At 36.8% G+C, this 20,648-nt stretch overlaps 2 protein-coding genes across 4 annotated transcripts; one reads left to right on the forward strand and one right to left on the reverse strand.

Annotated features, from left to right (window-relative positions):
* Positions 1-1,485: 1,485 nt before the first annotated feature.
* LOC140831213 (uncharacterized) lies at positions 1,486-11,538 on the forward strand. 2 transcript variants are annotated; one of them, XM_073195051.1, is made up of 9 exons: positions 1,486-1,746; positions 2,787-4,054; positions 4,191-4,309; positions 4,764-4,888; positions 5,299-5,398; positions 5,516-5,593; positions 5,673-5,756; positions 10,460-10,535; positions 11,141-11,281. In XM_073195051.1, exons 2-9 carry the CDS (start codon positions 2,839-2,841, stop codon positions 11,146-11,148), a joined length of 1,806 nt encoding a protein of 601 aa, XP_073051152.1. In that variant the 5' UTR covers positions 1,486-1,746; positions 2,787-2,838; the 3' UTR covers positions 11,149-11,281. The 2 variants fall into 2 exon arrangements, with proteins under 2 accessions (XP_073051152.1, XP_073051150.1); XM_073195049.1 differs by having other exon boundaries at positions 1,488-1,746; positions 10,460-10,545; positions 11,141-11,538.
* An 84-nt stretch (positions 11,539-11,622) lies between these two features.
* LOC140831214 (uncharacterized) lies at positions 11,623-14,622 on the reverse strand. Of its 2 annotated transcripts, XR_012117802.1 has the most exons (3): positions 13,067-14,622; positions 12,025-12,579; positions 11,623-11,865 (listed from the first exon to the last, which is right to left on the reverse strand). XR_012117802.1 is itself a non-coding variant. In XM_073195052.1 (2 exons), the coding sequence occupies exons 1-2, from the start codon at positions 14,411-14,413 to the stop codon at positions 12,400-12,402; spliced, it is 1,527 nt and encodes a 508-aa protein (XP_073051153.1). In that variant the 5' UTR covers positions 14,414-14,622; the 3' UTR covers positions 11,624-12,399. The 2 variants fall into 2 exon arrangements, 1 of the variants encoding a protein (XP_073051153.1); XM_073195052.1 differs by having other exon boundaries at positions 11,624-12,579.
* Between the last annotated feature and the right edge of the window lie 6,026 nt (positions 14,623-20,648).

Below are 20,648 nucleotides of genomic sequence, written 5' to 3' on the forward strand. Positions count from 1 at the left end.
GGTTCGTATATGGACAATCAAGTTGCAGCTTCTTCTTCTACCCCTAATGTTGAAGAAACGTCGTACGCACCTTCTAGTGCAAGTATAACTCAAGCTGAAAAGATAGTTAAATTGGAAGTTACACTTGCAAATTTATTAGAGATGACAAAGGAGATAAAAAAACAAATTGAATCTCTGAAAATTAATAGTGATGATTAGATATTTTTTTCTCAATGTATTCTCTCATTTATATCTTACAACTACTGGGATGGTTGTGTTTTTCTTCTGTGTATTGTATTGGGAAATCCCGATGTTATTTTCTCAATAAAATGTTTGTTAGTTCTTTTGCCTCTGATATTGATTTATGTGATGAAATTATCACATGTTTGATTCTGAAATTTAGCTCCGTTCAAAAGTCTCATCAATTGGAGATGGGGTCAACGGATGAAGGTCTCAACTTTCATTTTGTTTACTACATTGCTAAACCTTTTTAGAGATTGTGAATTGGATTTGTACCTTTTTTTTATTGGCTGGAAATGGTTGGAAGCGTTTGTGTTTAAAGTTTCTTATGGTTACTCGTTGACATGGTATTTTATGGCTTGTCAACTAAAGTATGAGATGATATTATAGTTTAATTCATAGCTTAAAAATCTTACATATTTGTAATCATAGTGTAAATTTTGAGAAGATGTCCCAAGAATTTATACCGAAACCGAAGCCACAATTTGACTTCATACTTTTTGCTGCTTCCTTGTGCCATATCTTGTTGGGTTGTAGTATTTGCAGATACGCTTACAAGCATCGATGCCAGTCATGGACACATATCAGCAACTTCAAAAGCATTATAGCATTCTAACTGATGAGGGATTTGAATTTAAATAGAAATTTCAAGTTTTAAGTTGGAGTTGCAAAATATGTCTTACCCAGATAATAGCTCTTGTCCTGTTCTTGCTTAACATTTTCGAAGGCTACAAACATTTCCTTTTTGATACCACGTTCTCTTAATCTATCTAACTTCACACCGCCAATAGGGAAAAACAATGAAAATGTGTTTGAATACTGTATCATAAATGAAAATCAAATAAATATGATCTAACAAGCAATATTGATCACAAACATAAACAAACTTTTTAGAATACAAAACACACCAAAATTATGCATAAATATTCAGAAACATTGTCTTGGTATGCAATTACAGAGACTGTGAGAATACAGAAAACAATACATGGCCATGGCCATGAGTTGCAATATGATACTACTGAAACTATTGTCTTGTCTTGGTGTGTAGTTACAAAAATAAAAAAATCAAGTCAGACAATAAAATAATTTTTTAATTTTAAATCTCACAAAATGTCATCAAATTTCACGTGGAACACAGAAAGGATTTTAAGTAGTATATTATTAGTTTAATCATTTAAATTAAATTAATAAAAAAAATACTTCAAATATATTAAAAGAACTAATTAATATTTTCCTCGCATAATTTAGCTCGGACTTGTAGAAATTAAAATTTTACTAAAATCGAAAAGTAAAAACATCTTGAATTGAGTTTCGAGTTTCCAGAGAGTTCAGAACAAACATAGCAATCAATTCTCGATTTTCACTTCCCAATTTTGTTTTCGTCTCACAATCTCTACTTTCAATCAAAAGCAAAGCCCTCGAAAGGAGAAATATTGAAGACTTCATTTCTTTGACTTGGCAAAATGAACTATAAAGTATTGGAACACGGAGTTGAAGTTTTGACTATAAACCATCGATCTTGTCCAGGTTCACTTTTAAACCTTTTCTGCTGATACATTTTTGTATCTATATATGCGTGTTCTTGGTTACTGGGTGTGCTCGATAAATAAAAGTAAAAAGATCATGTTCTTGGAATTGGACAGATGAAATTCAAGTTGGGTTCTCTTAAAGATCCTAACTTTTTTGATTGGCATGGGGCCCTTTTACTGGGAAAGGCCATTGTTCTGCTGTTTGTTATATACTTTCCTAGTTTCATTGTGAATTGCACATTTTTCAAATGCTTTAGTATTGATTTTATTAGGCAATTTTGGGTATTTCCGACTAGTTATGGTTCTGAGTTAATGGTTGAGTATGGATTCCAAGCTATTTCCTTTGGAGAAAACTTGCTGTTGATTGCTAATGAGTATATAAATTTTACTCATGTCTTTGTTCCTTGTTGATTTCAATTATTACGGAGTTGCTAAATGAGGAACTAGGACTTTAACGGGGAAACTATTAGTGCCAGTTCATATGCGAAATAACGTCTGGAATAACTAATCAGCCATCTGATTGTATGAATGAGATTTTCTTGTCGTGTGGGTATATCAAATTTTATGGAGCTCAATTATTTTGGGACTAAAACAGATCATTTGACAAATTTTCATTAGTGACTGTTGATTCTGTTGTGGTATGTTCTACTATAGGAGTTGAGCGTTTGAGAAACGAGAACATTTCAACATGCCTTGGTGAACTGGTAATATATGTAAAAATGACATTGCTTGAGCATGGCCCATGTTTGCTCAATATAAGCTTACTTGAACTGTGCTGGCTGCGTAGGTGACTCACGGTTTCGGTTATTTTCATAGGCTTCTTGTGCATTATCTTTCATATCAATATTTCTTCTAAAGGAACTAGCCCACATTTCTTGAGAATCTCCCTTCGATAAATCAGTTTTTAGTATGAAAGTTAAACTTGTGTGAAGCTCTATCAGTTTTGTGCACCTTGACTTTTGAAGTGTGATTTTATGTACTAAACTACTAATCCCTTTTATTGCGTTTAATAATGGAACCTTATTGTTGATAATGCAGGTGCCATTCTGTCCCTCACCTTTCTTGTATGAATGCTAGTTATCTGTAGAAGATGAGTAAAGACAGAGTATCCCAAAGAAATGAAAGATATTCAATCAAACAAAGGCATACTCCTATCAAGGACGGTGCATCTTTTGATCTTGCTGATTTTGTTTACACAGACGATACTCTCACTTCCTTAGAAAATGATAACCGGTCCCTTAGAAATTCTGATCCCGCAGTTTCCGAGATATTAAGCTCCCGTGACCTAATATCCGCTGTAAACTATGTGTGGGATCGTGCGTCGCAGCCCCTTTCAGTTCTTTTGTCTAAAAACAACTCCCATAGAACTAAGCTCAATCAGAAAAGCAACATAGACGGCTGTTCTAATGAAGAAGAAGCGATTTGTGCTTCTACTTTGACTTATGATCAACCTCTCTTAGACCGGTCAACTGGTAAAACAGATACTGCAAAATTTATGCAGGAAAATTTGGAATATTCTGAAAGGAACAAGAAGATTTTTCCTAGTTATGAATGTTATTCTTTCTGGAGACGATTACAAACAAGATCTACTTTGAAGCACACTTATTCGACTGAGAGTTATGTTCCTGGTGTAGGAAGAATACCTAATTTGGGAATAACTTACAGATGGATGAGTGAAATGAATCTTGCTAAGACAAAGAATCAGGTCTTAGCTAGAATTGATGACCATGTGGCACATGACCATTACACAGTTCATCACTCAAATTCAGCTAGAGGCTCTGTGCCTGCTCATACAGCATGTTCAACATATAACTTAAAAATTTCTGGTTGTGATCCTGGAGCCACAGAGCCTATAGATATATCACGTCGCGTAGTTGCCAATTTTGACTCGAAGTCATCTACCCTGTGCTGTGGAAATGATACTGTGCACGCAGAAAATATAATGACACACATACCAAAGATTTTTCCCTCAAGTTCTGATATTGACTCCCAAGAAACCAATTCAACATCAAGTTTTGATGAAATTAAAGTTCGGGAATCTGTGGATGGCTTGCACGAGGATACATCAAGTCAAGGGGTAATATCTTTTGATGCGGACTCCTCCAAATTCGAAACTAACTTGTCAGCAAAGGAGAAACCTCGTTATTCAGTTGCTAAGCAAGAGCATGCCTTTGCAGGTGCAATGGCTGGGATAGTTGTCAGCCTTTGTCTACATCCCATGGACACAATCAAGACAGTTGTTCAGTCATGCCGTGCTGATCAGAAACCCCTTCACTACATAGGCAGATCTATTATTTCTGAAAGAGGTGTGAATTTCTTGCAAGAGTTCTGGCTGCTTTGAGGAAATTCATTTTCCTTTCTTGAATTTGTATCAATCATACTTATTTATATTTCTTGGGCTAATTATTTCTAAAGGACCTAAAACTAAATAGTTATCCTCAGGTGTAACGGGGCTTTATCGTGGCATTTCCAGTAATATTGTTTCTTCAGCTCCAATTTCTGCAGTCTACACATTCACATATGAATCGGTGAAGCGAAATTTGCTTCCCCTTCTTCCCAAGGTGATGTAATAATATGTTGTTGCAGAAAGTTGAAAAAAGATAATAATAGAATAACTGGAGCATAATATTTGTACCATTATTTTTTGCTGTGTAGGTACTACATACAGTTAATTTTCATGCCAAGCATTACAAATGCCATTGTTTTAGAATCCTCTTTTACCGAAAGACTGAGTTCAAGGGAAGTGTCCCAGTCTATGTTAACTTACCCTTCACGAATAAGTTGGAGATTGCAGAACATAGATCCAAAATTAATAGTCATGGTGTATACATGCATGTTAGTCGAGTATTTGGCAACAAGAACTGATGAATATACAACCTAGATCAATTTAATGTAATATAAAGGTGATTGGATCTTATATTAGATGTAAAGGCCTGTTAAAAACCAAGAGCATGAGTTTTGAATTTGGAATAAGTTAACATCTTCAGATATTGAAGTGTTTCGTTCCTTGTGTAGGAATATCACTCTTTGGCTCATTGCACGGCAGGAGGTTGTGCAAGTATTGCTACGTCATTCATTTTTACTCCTAGTGAGCGTGTCAAACAGCAGATGCAAGTTGGTTCACACTATCGGAACAGCTGGTGTGCATTTCAGACTCCATCGCTTCTCTGAATTAGTTCATGCCGAGTTCATGCCAGGAATTGGTTTCAATAAAAAAAACCGCATATATGATTTTCAGGACAAGACAATATTTTCCAAATAATAAATAAAGTGAAAGGGTGGTCCTGCATGGACGGACGTGGTGCTAAAATTCTGCTTTATGGCTTCCAAATCTATTTTCCTTAGTTAATTTTTTTCTTAATATTTCTGCTATTTTATCTTTTCGTTTCTGAATTATCATCCTGAACTAGTTACAGTTTCTTATTTATTTTCAAACTAGCCATCTCTCAAATTTTAGGTCCTGTTATGTTATTAAACTAATTGACCTGATGCATTTGGAGCTCTCTTGCATGGATGTTATACTTTTTTCTAAACTGCTTTCATGCTGCAGGAATGCCTTGATAGAGGTTGTTAAAAAAGGTGGGTTGCCTTCATTATATACTGGTTGGGGAGCTGTACTCTGCAGAAATGTTCCACATTCTGCCATCAAGGTAACAATAGAGACCTAATATTTTCACAAGGGAAGATATTTCTGATTTTACTTTCAAGATTCTTTCTGTCTGCTGGTGATTGTCTTTTTATGTTTTTAATCATGTATAAACATGCAGTTTTATACTTATGAAAGCCTGAAAGAAAACATGTTACCGGCAGCCCATTCAGATGCTCAAGCTAATACATTGACGACGGTTCGTCTAACATGCTTGTGAATAGCTTACGACTTCAGATACCTTTTCAAGTTTTGTCATAACTTTTGCTGTTTCGCAGTTAGTTTGTGGAGGACTGGCTGGATCCATAGCCTCATTGTTTACAACTCCTTTTGACGTTGTTAAGACAAGATTGCAAACTCAGGTTTGTTAATTCCTAAATCGAGTCATATGTATCTAAAAGAAGAAATTGAGAGAACAAAATTATTTCTGATATTATCTGCAACACACAAAACACAACTATATAATTATCCTACCAAAAAAAGATACAGGATACATTATGTATCTTATCAAATCTCAATCAAATATTTTTAAATATTTAATCAGATTCATTATACTCTTCACTCCTCCTCGAGCTTGGCTATAGATGTTGATAAGACCAAGTTTGCCTACAAGGAGCTCACGAGCTTGTTTTGATAGTCTCTTTGTTAACAAATCAGCAAGTTGTTTAGAATTGGACACGTATTCAACACTAATCATGCCTTGCTCCAATTTTTCTTTAACAAAGTGTCTTCAACTTCTACGTGCTTTGTTCTATCGTGATGAACATGATTGTGAACTATGCTGATTGTTGATTTGTTGTCACAAAAAAATTTCATAGGATCCTTGAATTTTATTTTTAATTCTTCCATTACGTGTCTTATCCAAATAAGTTCACATACTACTTGAGCCATGGCTCTATACTCTGATTATGTACTACATTCTTGCAACAATGGACTGTTTCTTATTGCGTCAAGTCACCAAATTTCCCCAAACCGAAGTGCAATACCCATATGTTGATTTTCTGTTAGTGATAGATCCAACCCAGTCTGTATCAGTGAAGACCTTCGCTCTTCGATAACTGGTTTTTGCGAGAAAGAGACCTCCGTCCGGAGTTTATTTTAAGTATCTCAAACTTTTGTATACGACATCTAGATGACTCTGACATGAGGAATGAATATTTCGACTTACCAAACTCACAACAAAAGCAATATCTGGGCGAGTATGAGACAAATAAATAAGTTTTCCAACCGGTTTTCCTTCGAAGATCCTCTTCTTATTCCCCAACTCAATTGGAATTTTGCTGGGTTTGCAACCAAGCATACCAGTTTTTTCTAGAAAAGAAATAACCTTTTTGCTTATAGCAATTTCCATCCCCGGAAAGTATTTTGGTAGTCCAAGATCTTTGACTTCAAATTCTTTAGCCATCATCAACTTGATATCTTCAATATCTTGGTGATCATTCCCTTGTACAATGATGCCATCACGTATACTATAAGAATAGTGATATTTTTTTACTGCAAATGTTTAACAAAAAAAAATATCTGCTTGTCGTTGGCTATATCCGATTTTTTTATCGTCTTGGAAAACCTGTCAAACCATACACGTGGTGACTATTTTAACCTATAGAGAAATTTGTTGAGTTTACAACCAGTCTGATTTCATAAATCTTCTTCAAATCCTGGAGATTGGCTCATTTAGACTTCATTTTCGAGTTCACCATTGAAGAATGCATGTTTTTTATATCAAACTGATGCAATGACCAGTCAAGATTAGCCGCTAAGGATAGAAGATTAAAAGTGTTGAGCTTGGCAACTGGTGTGAATGTCTTGGTATAATCAATGCCTTTGGTTTGAGTGAATCATTTGGCTACCAGACGAGCTTTTGTGCCTTGTATTTGAGTGTAAATACCCATTTCTTCGCCACTTTGGAATTGTTAGTGCTTCTTGGATAGACCTGGGAATCATCACACTTGACACACTCGAGGTAAAGGCACGAAATGCATTAGACAACTTTGAATAGGATATAACGTTAGAAATCGAGTGTTGAGTGCAAGAGCTCACACCTTTTCTGACCGCAATTGGAATATTAAGATCATGATAAGTTCGTGATCGAGAATATACCTTATGTTTGTTTTGTTGGCTAAGATTAAGATTCACAATTCTTCATCAACTTGCATTATTTTCTGTCGAGAATATACTTGCTAGTTGCAACTCTTGCTGAGATGTTGATTCCCCCTTGTTTCTATTACTGGGACATGGTTTGGGGAAGTTAAATGAGAGAGGGTCTTGAACTTGGTTAGGAATGGAGGCAATCTTGGTGTCTAGACTAACACAAAAGAGGGGTGGGGTGGACTATCCCAATGAGCTTCTTTATCTTGTTTCCCCCTTGAAGTGAAGTGAGAAAAATAAGCTTTATCTTCAAAGAAGGTGACATCCCGGGAGACAATTTTTTCCAGTTTGAGGACAGTAGCAACGATGTTTTTTTTTTTTTTGAGTTGGGGAGTATCCGATGAAGACTGTTTTGATAGCCCTAGGATCAAGTTTACTGCGATGATGCTCATGTGCATGAAAAAGGCCATACACCCAAATGTTTTTTTAGGGAAGGCTGTTGGAGTTGGACAAATGTGGACATGATTTGCTAAGGAGAGATAACGGGTGTCAAAGTTGATGTTTCGACTGTGTAGGCGATTGATGATGACATATGCAGCAATAAGGATAACATCCACCCATAGGTACTTTGGAACATGAATGGTAAACATGATGGAACAAACGACTCCTAATAAATGACGATTTTGGCGTTCTGATATCCTATTTTGTTGCGGAGTATCAATGCGAAAACTCTGATCGATTATGTCATGATGTGATAGGTATTCCCTGATAATAGTATTGAAATATTCTTTACTGTTATCGGTTATAAGGATCTGAATATGGGCTTGGAATTGAGTTTGGACCATTTGGTGAAATGACTGGAAGGTTTTGTTATCATCAGATTTGTTATGAAGAAGGTAACCCCAAGTCGCTCGCGAGTGGTCATCGATGAAAGTTATGAACCATTGTTTCCCATTAGATGTAGTGATTGGTGAGGGATCCCAAATGTCACTATGGATCAGTGAAAAAGGCGTAGTAGGTGTATAAGGTTTGTGGGGAAAAGATAAACGAATATGTTTGGCAAATTAACAAATTGCACAAGTTAGAAAACCAAGATTTTTATTATCAAATAAATGGGAAAGAGCGTTTCAAATAAGAAAAAATAGGATGGCCTAAACGATGATGCCATAACATTATTTCCCTAGTACTAGAAACAAAATGAGAAGAAACACTAGACGCTAGAGCTTGTTGATTTCTTGGTGGAGCAAACTCAAGATATTGGAGTTCATTGTGAATCTTAGCACTGTCAATCGTCTTCCCCGACGGTAGGTCCTGAAAAATACAAGAGAAAGACAAGAATTTAGCAACACAATGGGTGAGTTTGTACACAAAAATCAGATTGCAAGCAAGAGAGGGAACATGAAGCACATATTTTAGCATAATATTCTTCGAGAGTTGAATATAACCATGGGTGAGTTTGTACACAAAAATCAGATTGCAAGCAAGAGAGGGAACATGAAGCACATATTTTAGCATAATATTCTTCGAGAGTTGAATATAACCAACTCCAACAACAAGGCTTAACGAACCATCATCAATCTTAAAATGAGAGTGACTCGAACCACGAGCATGAGAGCAAAAAAGGCTGAAGTCTCCTGTCATGTGATCGGAGGCACAGGAGTCAATATCCATGATAGTTGAGATGATACACTAAAAGCTGAGTGAAATTTACCACATTGAGTCAAAGAACAAGACCCAACAGTGGTGTTTGCTTGTTGACTAAGAGCAGTTTGTCGGAGAAGGCGGCAGTACTGCTCAATAGCCTGTTGGCAGGCTATTCTTGCATGAATTGGGCTTGATGGACACACCCATTGTTCTTCTTCCAGGGCTGCCAATTAGCTAGTTTACCGTAAATTTCCTATAACTTGTCCTTTGTATGACCAGGACGATTACAACGTTCGTACCAAGGCCTCTTACCTGTACGCTGGTCTTGTGATTGCACTTTATTTGTTGCGAAGGCAGAGACCTCTGGAGTTGAGTGAGGAGCAGAAACTTCATCAGTGAGCATACCTTTCCGCGCATTTCTTCACGTCTGACATCCGCAAATGCATCTTCCGGTGATGGAAAGGGATCTCTGGCCACAACGCGGCCTCGAACATCATCCAAATTGTGATTGAGGCCGGCCAGGAAATCAAATTGTCATTCTTTTTCAAGAGAGAGCCTGTGCTTAAAACTGCGATCTGCACATAAAGACTTATCTTCAAGGAAAAAATCCAACTATTGCCGAAGTTCTTGAACAAGAGAAATATTGTATCACATAATTTTGACCCTGCTTCATGTCCTTTAACTTCAATCGAAGTTCACAAATTGTGATGCATTACCCAGGTCCGAATGTATATTCCGACCCACATCCCACACTTCCTTCGCGGTCTGGAACCAGAGATAACGTCTGCTGATTTTGGGCCTGCCACTGATTATATGATGGATCGGTTGGACTTGGGCGAGGGAGTCACCTGTTAAATACCTCAATTTCCCTCGCCAACATATTACAATCATCACCGACTGGGCCGATCGTTGATAGTTTTTGCCGTTGAGTTTATGGGCCGTGATTTGCAGGGAGGAAATATCGTTTCCAGTGGAAGAGGACACCGACCCAATTTTTTTTTTCCAGATGCAGTGTTAGTGGATGAAGCATTTGATTTGTTTTTTGATGATGAAGAAGAAGAAACCTTGGGCTCTTGATACCATAAAGAAGAAATTAATTTAAGAAAATTATTTCTCATATAATCTGCAGCTTATAATACACAATTATATAATACAATGCTACAACTAATCCCACTAAATTAGGCCTAATTAAATACTATCCTACCAAAGATAGAAAAATGATACACAATACATTATTTATCTTATTAAATCACAATCAAATATTTTTAAATATATCTATCATGCTTACAATAGAATATACTTTGTATAGATAAATAAAATCTTTATTATGCAGGTTCCTGGATCGATGGCTCGGTATAATGGTGTATTTAATACGCTTACGGATATAGGGAAGCATGAAGGTTTGAAAGGTCTGTACAGGTGAGGCATCGCAGTAAATTTTAACTGAACAATGACTCGTTTCGTGTCTACCTCAGAATGTTAGCTAGTTCTGTCTTCGAGTTTTTCTTTAAGAAGAATTGCTCATGTAGTGTCGTAGTCAAATGCAATCACCGCAATACAGCTCTGTGGTATGATAAAAAAATAAATAAATAAGAGCCATATTTTCTTGGGCTAGTTGTTGGCCTTTTGCTGTGATGCCCTGGCTCTGTCATTTCATTCAGAGGCATGGGGGATGCTTGGGTGGTGCTAGCATGGTGTCAATTATGTGCTTCATAATTTCCCATTTTCCAATGAAATAAATTGTGGATAGGATTAAAATGACAAGAAACCTATTTTTTTTTTCTTTTGCTTGTGTTTAGTAATGTGAATAGCACAGCAAACTAGAAAAAGGGAGGTGCTGAAGTCACTGGCAACCAAAAAAATTAGTCCGAATGACAAGAATATATATTTTGGGATGGAAGTATACTTAGAAAGATCACACACAGAATTTGAAGTGTTTTTCATTTGAGGCAGGTTTGTCTATTTCAATCCTGGTTCAAAGATTTGACAAAACTAACCTTGATCTTACTTTCAGGGGTTTGACTCCAAGACTTGTCATGTATATGATTCAAGGAGCACTCTTTTTTGCATCGTATGAATCTTTCAAGAGTTTGCTCTCATTGGAGATTCGGCAAAGGAGCACTCAGATAATTCCGATTGAACAGAGGATGGAAGATGATTCATCAACATTACTTTCACTCCTATTCGCAACTGCATGATGAACATGGAAGAAAAGTCAAAGGCTGTTTTTCGACTCATAGAGAGTTTGGAAGTTTGGGGTTACGAATTTTAGAGGTTTCACCGTTTTTTGTTGTTGTTGAGGTTTTATATGAAACTTGTACTTGCAAAGTCATTTGAACACTTCGTAGTCGTGTACTGCCATTGAATATATGGCCGTCGTAGATACTCCATGATCATTAATATAAACTATTTTTAACCATTTATTGGAGAACGCTAACCATTTAGAAAGGTTGACTCTTTTCCTAATGTTGCATCCCATGCTTTTGTTAATTTTCACGTGTGGAGTCCCTAGGAAAAATCATGGATATCAGATGAGATTGTTTGATACTCGCTTAGCGCACCACCATGAAGGTAATTTGAACTCAACCTTTGAAAGGTGATTCTTTTTCTTACCCCGCAACAATGAAAAATAACACTGACGACGACGATAGATTACATCTCAGGTTCAAAATCAATCTCTACGACTCTTTTGGATAAGACCAAATCCTGCGAATTTCCTCATCAACTGTGATCTAGAGCCTACGACTGCCCTCCCTCATTTCTACATCTACTGCTGGTAATAAAAACTTATATTGTGTTTAGTTTGAATCAGCGTTGGAGTAGACAAACTGAATTTTACAGAAAAACTTTTTTTTGCCACCTTCAATTTAAAATGCAATCCACCTCTTGAGTTGCAACATTCATACCATCTGTATTTCAGCTTGTTTCTTACCGCAAACAAGAAATACCAAATCTTCTGCTGCACTTGTTGTGACGCTCGCGTACTCAACTGTGTTATCCAGCCCTGAATCTGTCTTGAGCTTGCCTCGAAAGGATATCAGATTCCTCGTACCAACTTTCATGTAGAAATTAGTCTGGATTTCTTAATCTCATGCATTAATGATCATCTCTTCGTTCATTACACTGCCTATCTATGCTCGGGCAATTGAGAGAATGGAGAATCGAGTACAAGAGATGGCAATATTTCTTCCACGTTCTTCTTGTTAACTTGAAATCTATTTTCCTCCTGCACGTCATCTACCAATATTTCAGTTTCCTCCTTGGGAAATACCCTCATCGAATCAGCACGTTGCTTTTCTTGTTCCTAGCAGCGGTGCCGGTTTCTGAGGAATGCAACATAGCAATGCATATGGAGAATGCTTGTAATGAAGTTAATTGTACATGGAAATCAACTGCATATTTTCCATCCTCGATTAAATTCATCGTAAATCGTGGGACGTTGTCTTTTCTCCCCTGCAGAAAATTAGGCAGTACAGAAGCGGTAAAGACCAAGTGAGTTATCATGCCGGAGTTAAACGATATCTGCATGTTTCAGAGTTTCTAAATGAAAATACTCCTAAATCATACTAAGGATGTCTGGAATTTTTTTCTACTTGTCCCAGTGTACTTTAGTACTAATAGTAAGTACATTTATTTTGTTGATCAGCCATTGTGCTCTCAAGTTCAGATCATAATTATTTAGTGATAAAATATAGTAAAATTCTTGTTAAAAAAATCTTGTAAAAGTTACTTATATGATGAGGCCAAGCACAAATTCTGTTATTGACTTTAAGTTACAGGATATGATTTCAAACATAAAATTTTGGAATAAAAGGGTACATGACTTTTCTTATTTTATTAAAGTAACAAAAATGATACAAGCTACCCACCATTTGATATGCATGACTGATATAAAATTTATTTCTTTTGCTCCAGACTAAAACGAAAATGGTGAAGTTACCTCGGCAAAGAGCTGTATCAGAACTTGATCCTCAGTCATGAAGGGATGACCGTCAGCGATATGAATATTTGCACAGCCAAAAACGTCGAGGGGACAAGCCATATCCCATCCATCACAATCGCATCCTCCGCCGCCTAATCTCCATCTATCTAGTATCGATGAAGGACCCCGACTTTTACTGCTCGGCAAACTATGGATTCCACCTGGAATCACAACATGCATAATCCGAGGACTTGAGTGTTCAAAAACACCCTTATTTTCCCTCTCGATCCGACAATTATCTAGCAAGTTAGGGAGTCGATTATTAATATTTATATCTCCATTCTTGAATTTCATGCTCTCTCTCTTCTCAAAAGGGATTTGCGTGATAATGGAGGCAATTTCAAGTCCTGGATGCAGTTCTCCAGCTTCCAGACACCGAGAAGCCAACAAATCAAAATGATTGTTCTCACGAGAATTCTTCGTTTGATCTTTATTCTTGTTTGTGGATGAGTCTTCATTTAGCTCACAACTACCCCAGGATAAAATGTCATCAGAAACCAGGTAATTATTTTGAGAGGTGACACTTTTTCTCAAAAGGGAAACATCGTACAACACAAACTCTGTTACCATAGAGTTGCTAAAATCTCCCCCAACTATTACCTCTTGACAGGGATAACAAGAGACATGCATCTGTCCCATGATAGGTGTTTCTCGGCTGTAGTCTTTATATCCCCATCCACTAGCATTGCTCTTCCTTCTTTGATGAAGTGAATGGAAGGTATAAACCTGAGATACACTATTTTCGAACTTCCATGTTTTTGCAACATAGATATCATCTGGTGACTTCACTGTGAACTCGAAAAATGGCATCCCGTGCTTATATTCGAACCTGAGAAGACCACGAAGATGTGCAGGAGAATACCGGGGAAAGGAATTGTGGTTTTCTTTCCTTTTGGAACGAGGATCGTGTTCCACATAGTGTGACTTGTCTGATAGATCATTCAACTGGGATTTGAAAGTCGTATTTTTACAATTGCCATCAATATCCCTGCTAATTCTTTCCCGGCTTGCATTGCTGGCTCTACTCAATGCACTTCTTTGAGACTTGAACTTAACAAATGGATCAAAAATCTTTCTTACAGGATTATAATGAGTCTTTGGACTGCTGGTTTTTGAGCTATCACTCTCTGATTGAGCAGGTGAATGTGGCAAAGGGAATCTTGCTGATAATGACCTGTGCAAATGGAAAGAGAGACCTCTTTCTTTTACCCTGCTACCATCAATTTTAGGATAAATGCTAGATTCAGATATGATCGCGAGATCCTGAAAACGGTCATAAGTTGTAGTTTGTTCTGAGAGAGACATTTCTGAGGACGTACTTTGTTCAACTGAATAGCTATCTACATCTGAAGTGGCATAACTAACCACAAACACGTGAATGAAAATGTTGATGCAATTTCCGGAGATAACTTCATTATTTTCCTTCCAGCAATAGCATCAGCTTCTTTGGCTGCCTCCTCCTTCGGAACTTTAAATAGAACGACCCCCTTTTCAGCACCTCGTTATCTGCCAGTGTATGTTGTTGAGAAATTGCTTTAGTTTCTTTAAAAATAAAAGTCCACATGTGCAAAATCATGTGTTTTGAATTAGTCTTTCATTCTGTTATGCTATCCTAGTCTTAAGGAATTAGTTTAGTTTTTTGTTATTTTCAGTCTTTAAATATGTGATTGAATGCATTGTTTCTGATATGAAAAAAGCTTCACCGGACTTGTTTTGTTTTTCTTTCCTCTGAAATTCCTTCAGCAATATTTTTTACAACAACAATTGGTATCAGAGCTTCATCTTGAGGGACCTGTGTGAGTGAGTGTAAACATGGAAGCACAAACGAGTTTCTCATCCATTTCTCCACCTATGTTCGATGGAGAAAATTACCAAGTTTGGGCAGTTCGGATGCAGACACATTTGGAAGCTTTGGATCTTTGGGAAGCTGTGGAAGAAGACTATGAAGTTTCAGCTCTTCCAAACAATCCAACCATTGCACAACTAAAAACACACAAGGAAAAGAGGACAAACAAATCAAAGGCGAAAGCTTGTCTGTTTGCAGCAGTCTCATCAGTCATCTTCACTCGAATTGTTGGCCTAAAATCAGCACACGAGATATGGAATTATCTCAAGACTGAGTATGAAGGAGATGAAAGAATTCGAGGTATGCAAGTTTTGAATTTGGTTCGTAGCTTTGAGATGCAAAGGATGAAGGACTCTGAAAACATAAAGGAGTATGTTGATCGACTTCTCAAACTAGCCACTCAAGTCAGATTGCTTGGATCTAGCCTTGAAGATTCAAGGATTGTTCAAAAAATTCTTGTAACAGTGCCTGAAAGGTATGAAGCTACAATAACAACTTTAGAAAATACAAAAGATTTGTCTAAGGTTACAGTAGCAGAATTACTTAGTGCCTTCCAAGCACAAGAGCAGAGAAGAGCAATGAGGCAAGAAGGAGTAGTTGAAGGAGCCTTGGCAGCCAAGCATCAAGATGATAGAAAGCACAAGAAAAACTATAACAAAAGGAATCAAAGAACAAACAGTCATGATGTTGAAACCAACAACAAAGACAAGCAAGAAACAAAAGCTGCTGGCAACAGAGGAAATTATCCTCCATGTAAACATTGTGGAAAAAAAGGACACTCTCCTTACAAATGTTGGAAAAGACCTGATGCAATGTGCAACAAATGCAACCAGCAGGGACATGAAGCTGTGATTTGCAAATTCAAAAATCAACAACAAGAAGTTAAAGTTCAGATTGAAGACCAAGGAGATCATGATCAACTATTTGTTGCATCATGTTACACAAGTCATGTTTCATCTGAAGATTGGTTGATTGATAGTGGTTGCACAAATCACATGACCAAGAACAAGGAGCTGTTCACAGAATTAAGGACTGCAGATTCGAAGAAAGTTAGAATTGGCAATGGTGACTGCATTGAAGTAAAAGGCAAGGGCACCATAGCAATAGAAAGCTGCACAGGAACCAAGTTAATACATGATGTGCTATATGTTCCTGAAATTGATCAAAATCTAATAAGTATTGGTCAATTAATAGAAAAGGGGTACAAAGTGACTTTTAACAATGGTTCTTGTCTGATTGAAGACCAAGCAGGCCTGAAAATCTTCAATATCAGAATGAAAAAGAGAAGTTTTTCTTTCAATCCACTTGAAGAGGAGCATGCTGCTTTCTTGGCAAAGGAAAGCATCACTGAAACATGGCACAAGAGGCTGGGTCACTATCATCTTCGAGGTTTGCAATACATGAAGACAAATCAGTTCACAAATGATTTGCCTGACCTTGATAAAGAAATTCCAGATTGTGAAGCTTGTCAGTATGGAAAGCAAAGCAGAAAGCCATTTCCAAAGACGGCTTGGAGAGCAACACAAAAATTGCAGCTAATACACACTGATGTGTGTGGTCCTCAAAGTACAGAATCACTGTCAGGAAGTAAGTACTATATTGCTTTCATTGATGACTTCACACGCATGTGTTGGATTTTCTTTTTGAAGTACAAGTCAGAAGTTGCACGAGTTTTCTGGAATTTCAAAGCGAAAGTTGAAAATGAAAGTGGATGCAAAATCAAAGCTCTTAGATCAGACAATGGGAAGGAGTATACCTCAGAAGCTTTCAATCAATTTTGCGAGGAATCGGGCATTCAACATCAACTAACTGCTCCATATACTCCACAACAAAATGGAGTTAGTGAAAGAAAGAATAGATATATTATGGAGATGACAAGATGTATGTTGCACGAGAAGAGTTTGCCAAAGAAATTCTGGGCAGAAGCAGCAAACACAGCTGTATTCCTTCAAAACAGACTTCCTACAAGAGCAATCAAAGATCAAACACCATTTGAAGTCTGGTATGGATACAAACCAACCTTAAAATTTCTTAAAATATTTGGTTGTTTGTGTTATACTCATGTTCCGCAGAGCAAGCGAGACAAACTTGACAAAAGAGCATCACCAAGCATCTTTATAGGCTATAGCGATGCGAGTAAAGCTTATAAAATTTTCAAACCACAAGATGGGAAAATTGTTATAAGCAGAGATGTGCATTTCGTGGAAGACAAAAAATGGGACTGGAATATTTCAGCAGAGGAGGACAAAGTTTCACAGCAACTGAAGTTTCAACATCTGACTAATGGTGTAATAACAGATCAGATTGCTAATGACTGGCAAAATGAAGCATTTGATGATGCTCCTATTAGAGGTACTCGATCTCTTTCTGAAATATATCACAGGTGCAACATAGCAGTGTGTGAACCAGCAAGTTATGAAGAAGCCAAGAAAGATCAAAATTGGATGGTTGCAATGAAGGAGGAGCTGTCCATGATTGAAAAGAACAAGACTTGGCATCTTGTGGAGAGACCTCAAGACAGGAAAGTAATTGGAGTCAAATGGGTGTTTAGAACTAAACTCAATGCCAATGGTTCAGTTCACAAGTACAAAGCAAGACTAGTGGTGAGGGGTTTTGCACAGATTTTTGGTGTTGACTACTCAGACACTTTCGCACCAGTTGCTAGGCTTGACACCATCAGAATGCTGCTTGCAATTGCTGCTCAAAAAAACTGGAGAGTCTACCAGTTAGATGTTAAGTCAGCCTTCTTGAATGGTGACTTGAAGGAAGAGATCTATGTTGATCAACCTGAAGGATTTGTGAAGAAAGGAGAAGAAGACAAGGTTTATCTTCTCAAGAAAGCTCTTTATGGCTTGAAGCAAGCTCCAAGGGTTTGGTACAGCAAAATTGATGATTATTTGTTGAGCTTGGGATTTGTTAAAAGTCTCTCCGAATCAACTTTGTATGTAAAACAAGAAAGCAATGAGGTTCTTGTTATATCACTTTATGTTGACGATTTGTTAGTTACAGGATCCAACACAACACTGGTAAAAAACTTCAAGCTCAAGATTATGAAAGTTTTTGAAATGACAGACCTTGGCTTAATGACATTCTTTCTTGGAATGGAAATTAAGCAAAAAGAGCATGAAGTCTTCATCTGTCAGAGGAAGTATGCAAAGGAGATTCTGAAGAAGTTCAAGTTTGAAGATTGCAAAGAAGTGAGTACACCAATGAATCAAAAAGAAAAGTTGTGTCAAGACGATGGTACTGATAAAGTGAATGAAGAATTTTTTAGAAGCTTGGTGGGATGCTTGATGTATTTGACAACAACAAGACCAGACATCATGAATGCAGTAAGTATTCTATCTAGATTTATGCATTGTGCTAGTGAGATACATCTAAGGGCTGCCAAGAGGGTGATTCGATATATAAAAGGCACAATTGATCTTGGAGTAAAATTCACAAAAAGCAAGGAGTTCAAGCTAGTAGGATTCTCAGATAGTGATTGGGGAGGATCAGCAGATGACATGAAAAGCACCTCAGGTTATTGCTTTAGTTTTGGGGCTGGTATTTTTTCATGGTGTTCAAGAAAACAAGAAAATGTGGCGCAGTCCACTGCAGAGGCTGAATTCATTGCTGCAGCCGCAGCTGTTAATCAAGCAATATGGTTGAGGAAAATTCTAACAGATCTCAACATGGAGCCAAAGAAAAGCACTGAAATTTTTGTTGACAACCAAGCAGCCATTGCTATCTCAAAAAATCCAGTGTTTCATGGGAAAACTAAGCATTTCAACATTAAGTTGTTCTTTGTGCGAGAAGTACAGAAAGAAGATGTTGTAACACTGCTCTATTGCAAGTCTGAAGACCAACTGGCAGATTCATTCACAAAGCCACTACCTTTCAACAGATTTGAGATTCTTAGGCAGAAAAGTGGAGTTTGCAGTTCCTAAAGCAAGGAGGAGTGTTGAGAAATTGCTTTAGTTTCTTTAAAAATAAAAGTCCACATGTGCAAAATCATGTGTTTTGAATTAGTCTTTCATTCTGTTATGCTATCCTAGTCTTAAGGAATTAGTTTAGTTTTTTGTTATTTTCAGTCTTTAAATATGTGATTGAATGCATTGTTTCTGATATGAAAAAAGCTTCACCGGACTTGTTTTGTTTTTCTTTCCTCTGAAATTCCTTCAGCAATATTTTTTACAACAACATATGTCTTCTAGATCGAATATCTCTAGATAGGGCGCACTATGCAGCGACTAAAGCTAATTTTGGTGAACTGTTTTTGTAGACTCGGTATATCATTTGCATACTTGGGATTTCCCTTTGATTTTCTATTCGCATCTTTTGAACTAGGCCGAGAACCAGGGAGGACAGATGTGGGACTATCTACGACACAATACGAGTTCGAGTTTGGCTCCATTTCTACTCAGTCTAGTTTCATCTATAGGTATGACACCTAAAGAACACATGAATTTCAAAAAACGGACAATAAATCAATTAACATCTCTAAATTCAAAACCAATATATGTTTCTGAACATATCATGATGAAAATTATTATAATCCGAATTCAACAACTCAAATACAGTAAATCACCAAGAATATCGAAGCCCAAGTATAACCATAGCATAATGTGCTAACAAAATAATCATATGAAATGAACTATCAAGAGTTGGCTTCTCAACAAGGACATAATGGATTGAAATGCATGCTCATTCGTCAAGAAAGCGTAGAATCCAATTTCAAAAAAAAAACCCGAAACTTGTTGTAATGCACCTTCAATGAGAAAACTGGTAAATACAATGGAAAGAATCTCATACCCATATCTTCTGGTTAACCAACAATATATATCGGTATTTGGTACTAAGCTAACACTCTTTGAGGCAAGAAAATAATTTCCTTTGCATTTCAAAGACACATTTGGAGATTTTATACCACAATGCCACCGAATACGTAGACCCTAGTAATCATGTTGTCCTAATAGCAAATTATACAGAAACCTCAAAAATCTAATTTTTACCACATTTGAATTCAAAGTTTCTAACATTAAAGCAATACATACTAATACTGGACAAATGAAAATCGAGTTTTTAGACAACTTTGCATTCCACGCCAATAAAAGTACAATTTCCATGAAAAACTACAATATCACGCTTTAGATCTCAGAGGAGTGAAGCCAAAGAAAACCCAACAAATTGCAAGTAAATGCAATCATTTTCTTCATCTCTTGAACTCTAAGTCTTGTCTGAGAAAACTTCATTTCACATTTAGCTAATGAAGAAAAGAAAGTTAAAACAAACCAATGGCCAAAAAAAGAAGCAAATACTCACATGAAAATCATCACTCAGATTCTTTTCACACTCAAAGAATCAAGAGAAGAAGCATATATGGGTACAAAGGGGGAAACAATGAGGTCCAGCCCCAGCAACAGTAAATCTTAATGATTTACATGAAAAAATAAACATGCATACCTTGATTTTTTTTATTTATTTTTCTTCTTTTTTCACTAATCCGAATTGATCAACGATCGCCCCCATTACCACCAGGTATGGGGCCAGATCTTGGATTAAATACAATAAAGATGACTGCGCGTATCATTTTTCTTAAATATTTATTTGGGAAACGAAGCTTTGGTTGTATTAATGTTATTTCATTAGTGTTATTCTACATATCGTATGTATGAATATATAACAATTATTTTAAATATAGAGTTTAAGATA

This window comes from Primulina eburnea, chromosome 4 (assembly GCF_022965805.1).
Source record: "Primulina eburnea isolate SZY01 chromosome 4, ASM2296580v1, whole genome shotgun sequence".
Lineage (NCBI taxonomy): Eukaryota > Viridiplantae > Streptophyta > Magnoliopsida > Lamiales > Gesneriaceae > Primulina > Primulina eburnea.

Excerpts from the sequence above, each read along its gene's own strand:
- LOC140831213 (XM_073195049.1), top strand. The coding sequence starts at position 2,839 with ATGAGTAAAGACAGAGTATCCCAAAGAAATGAAAGATATTCAATCAAA. Across the intron at positions 4,055-4,190 it reads ATCTATTATTTCTGAAAGAG|GTGTAACGGGGCTTTATCGT; the intron begins GTGTGAATTTCT and ends AGTTATCCTCAG. Across the intron at positions 5,399-5,515 it reads TTCCACATTCTGCCATCAAG|TTTTATACTTATGAAAGCCT; the intron begins GTAACAATAGAG and ends ATAAACATGCAG.
- LOC140831214 (XM_073195052.1), bottom strand. The coding sequence starts at position 14,413 with ATGTCTCTCTCAGAACAAACTACAACTTATGACCGTTTTCAGGATCTC. Across the intron at positions 12,580-13,066 it reads TGATACAGCTCTTTGCCGAG|GGGAGAAAAGACAACGTCCC; the intron begins GTAACTTCACCA and ends AATTTTCTGCAG.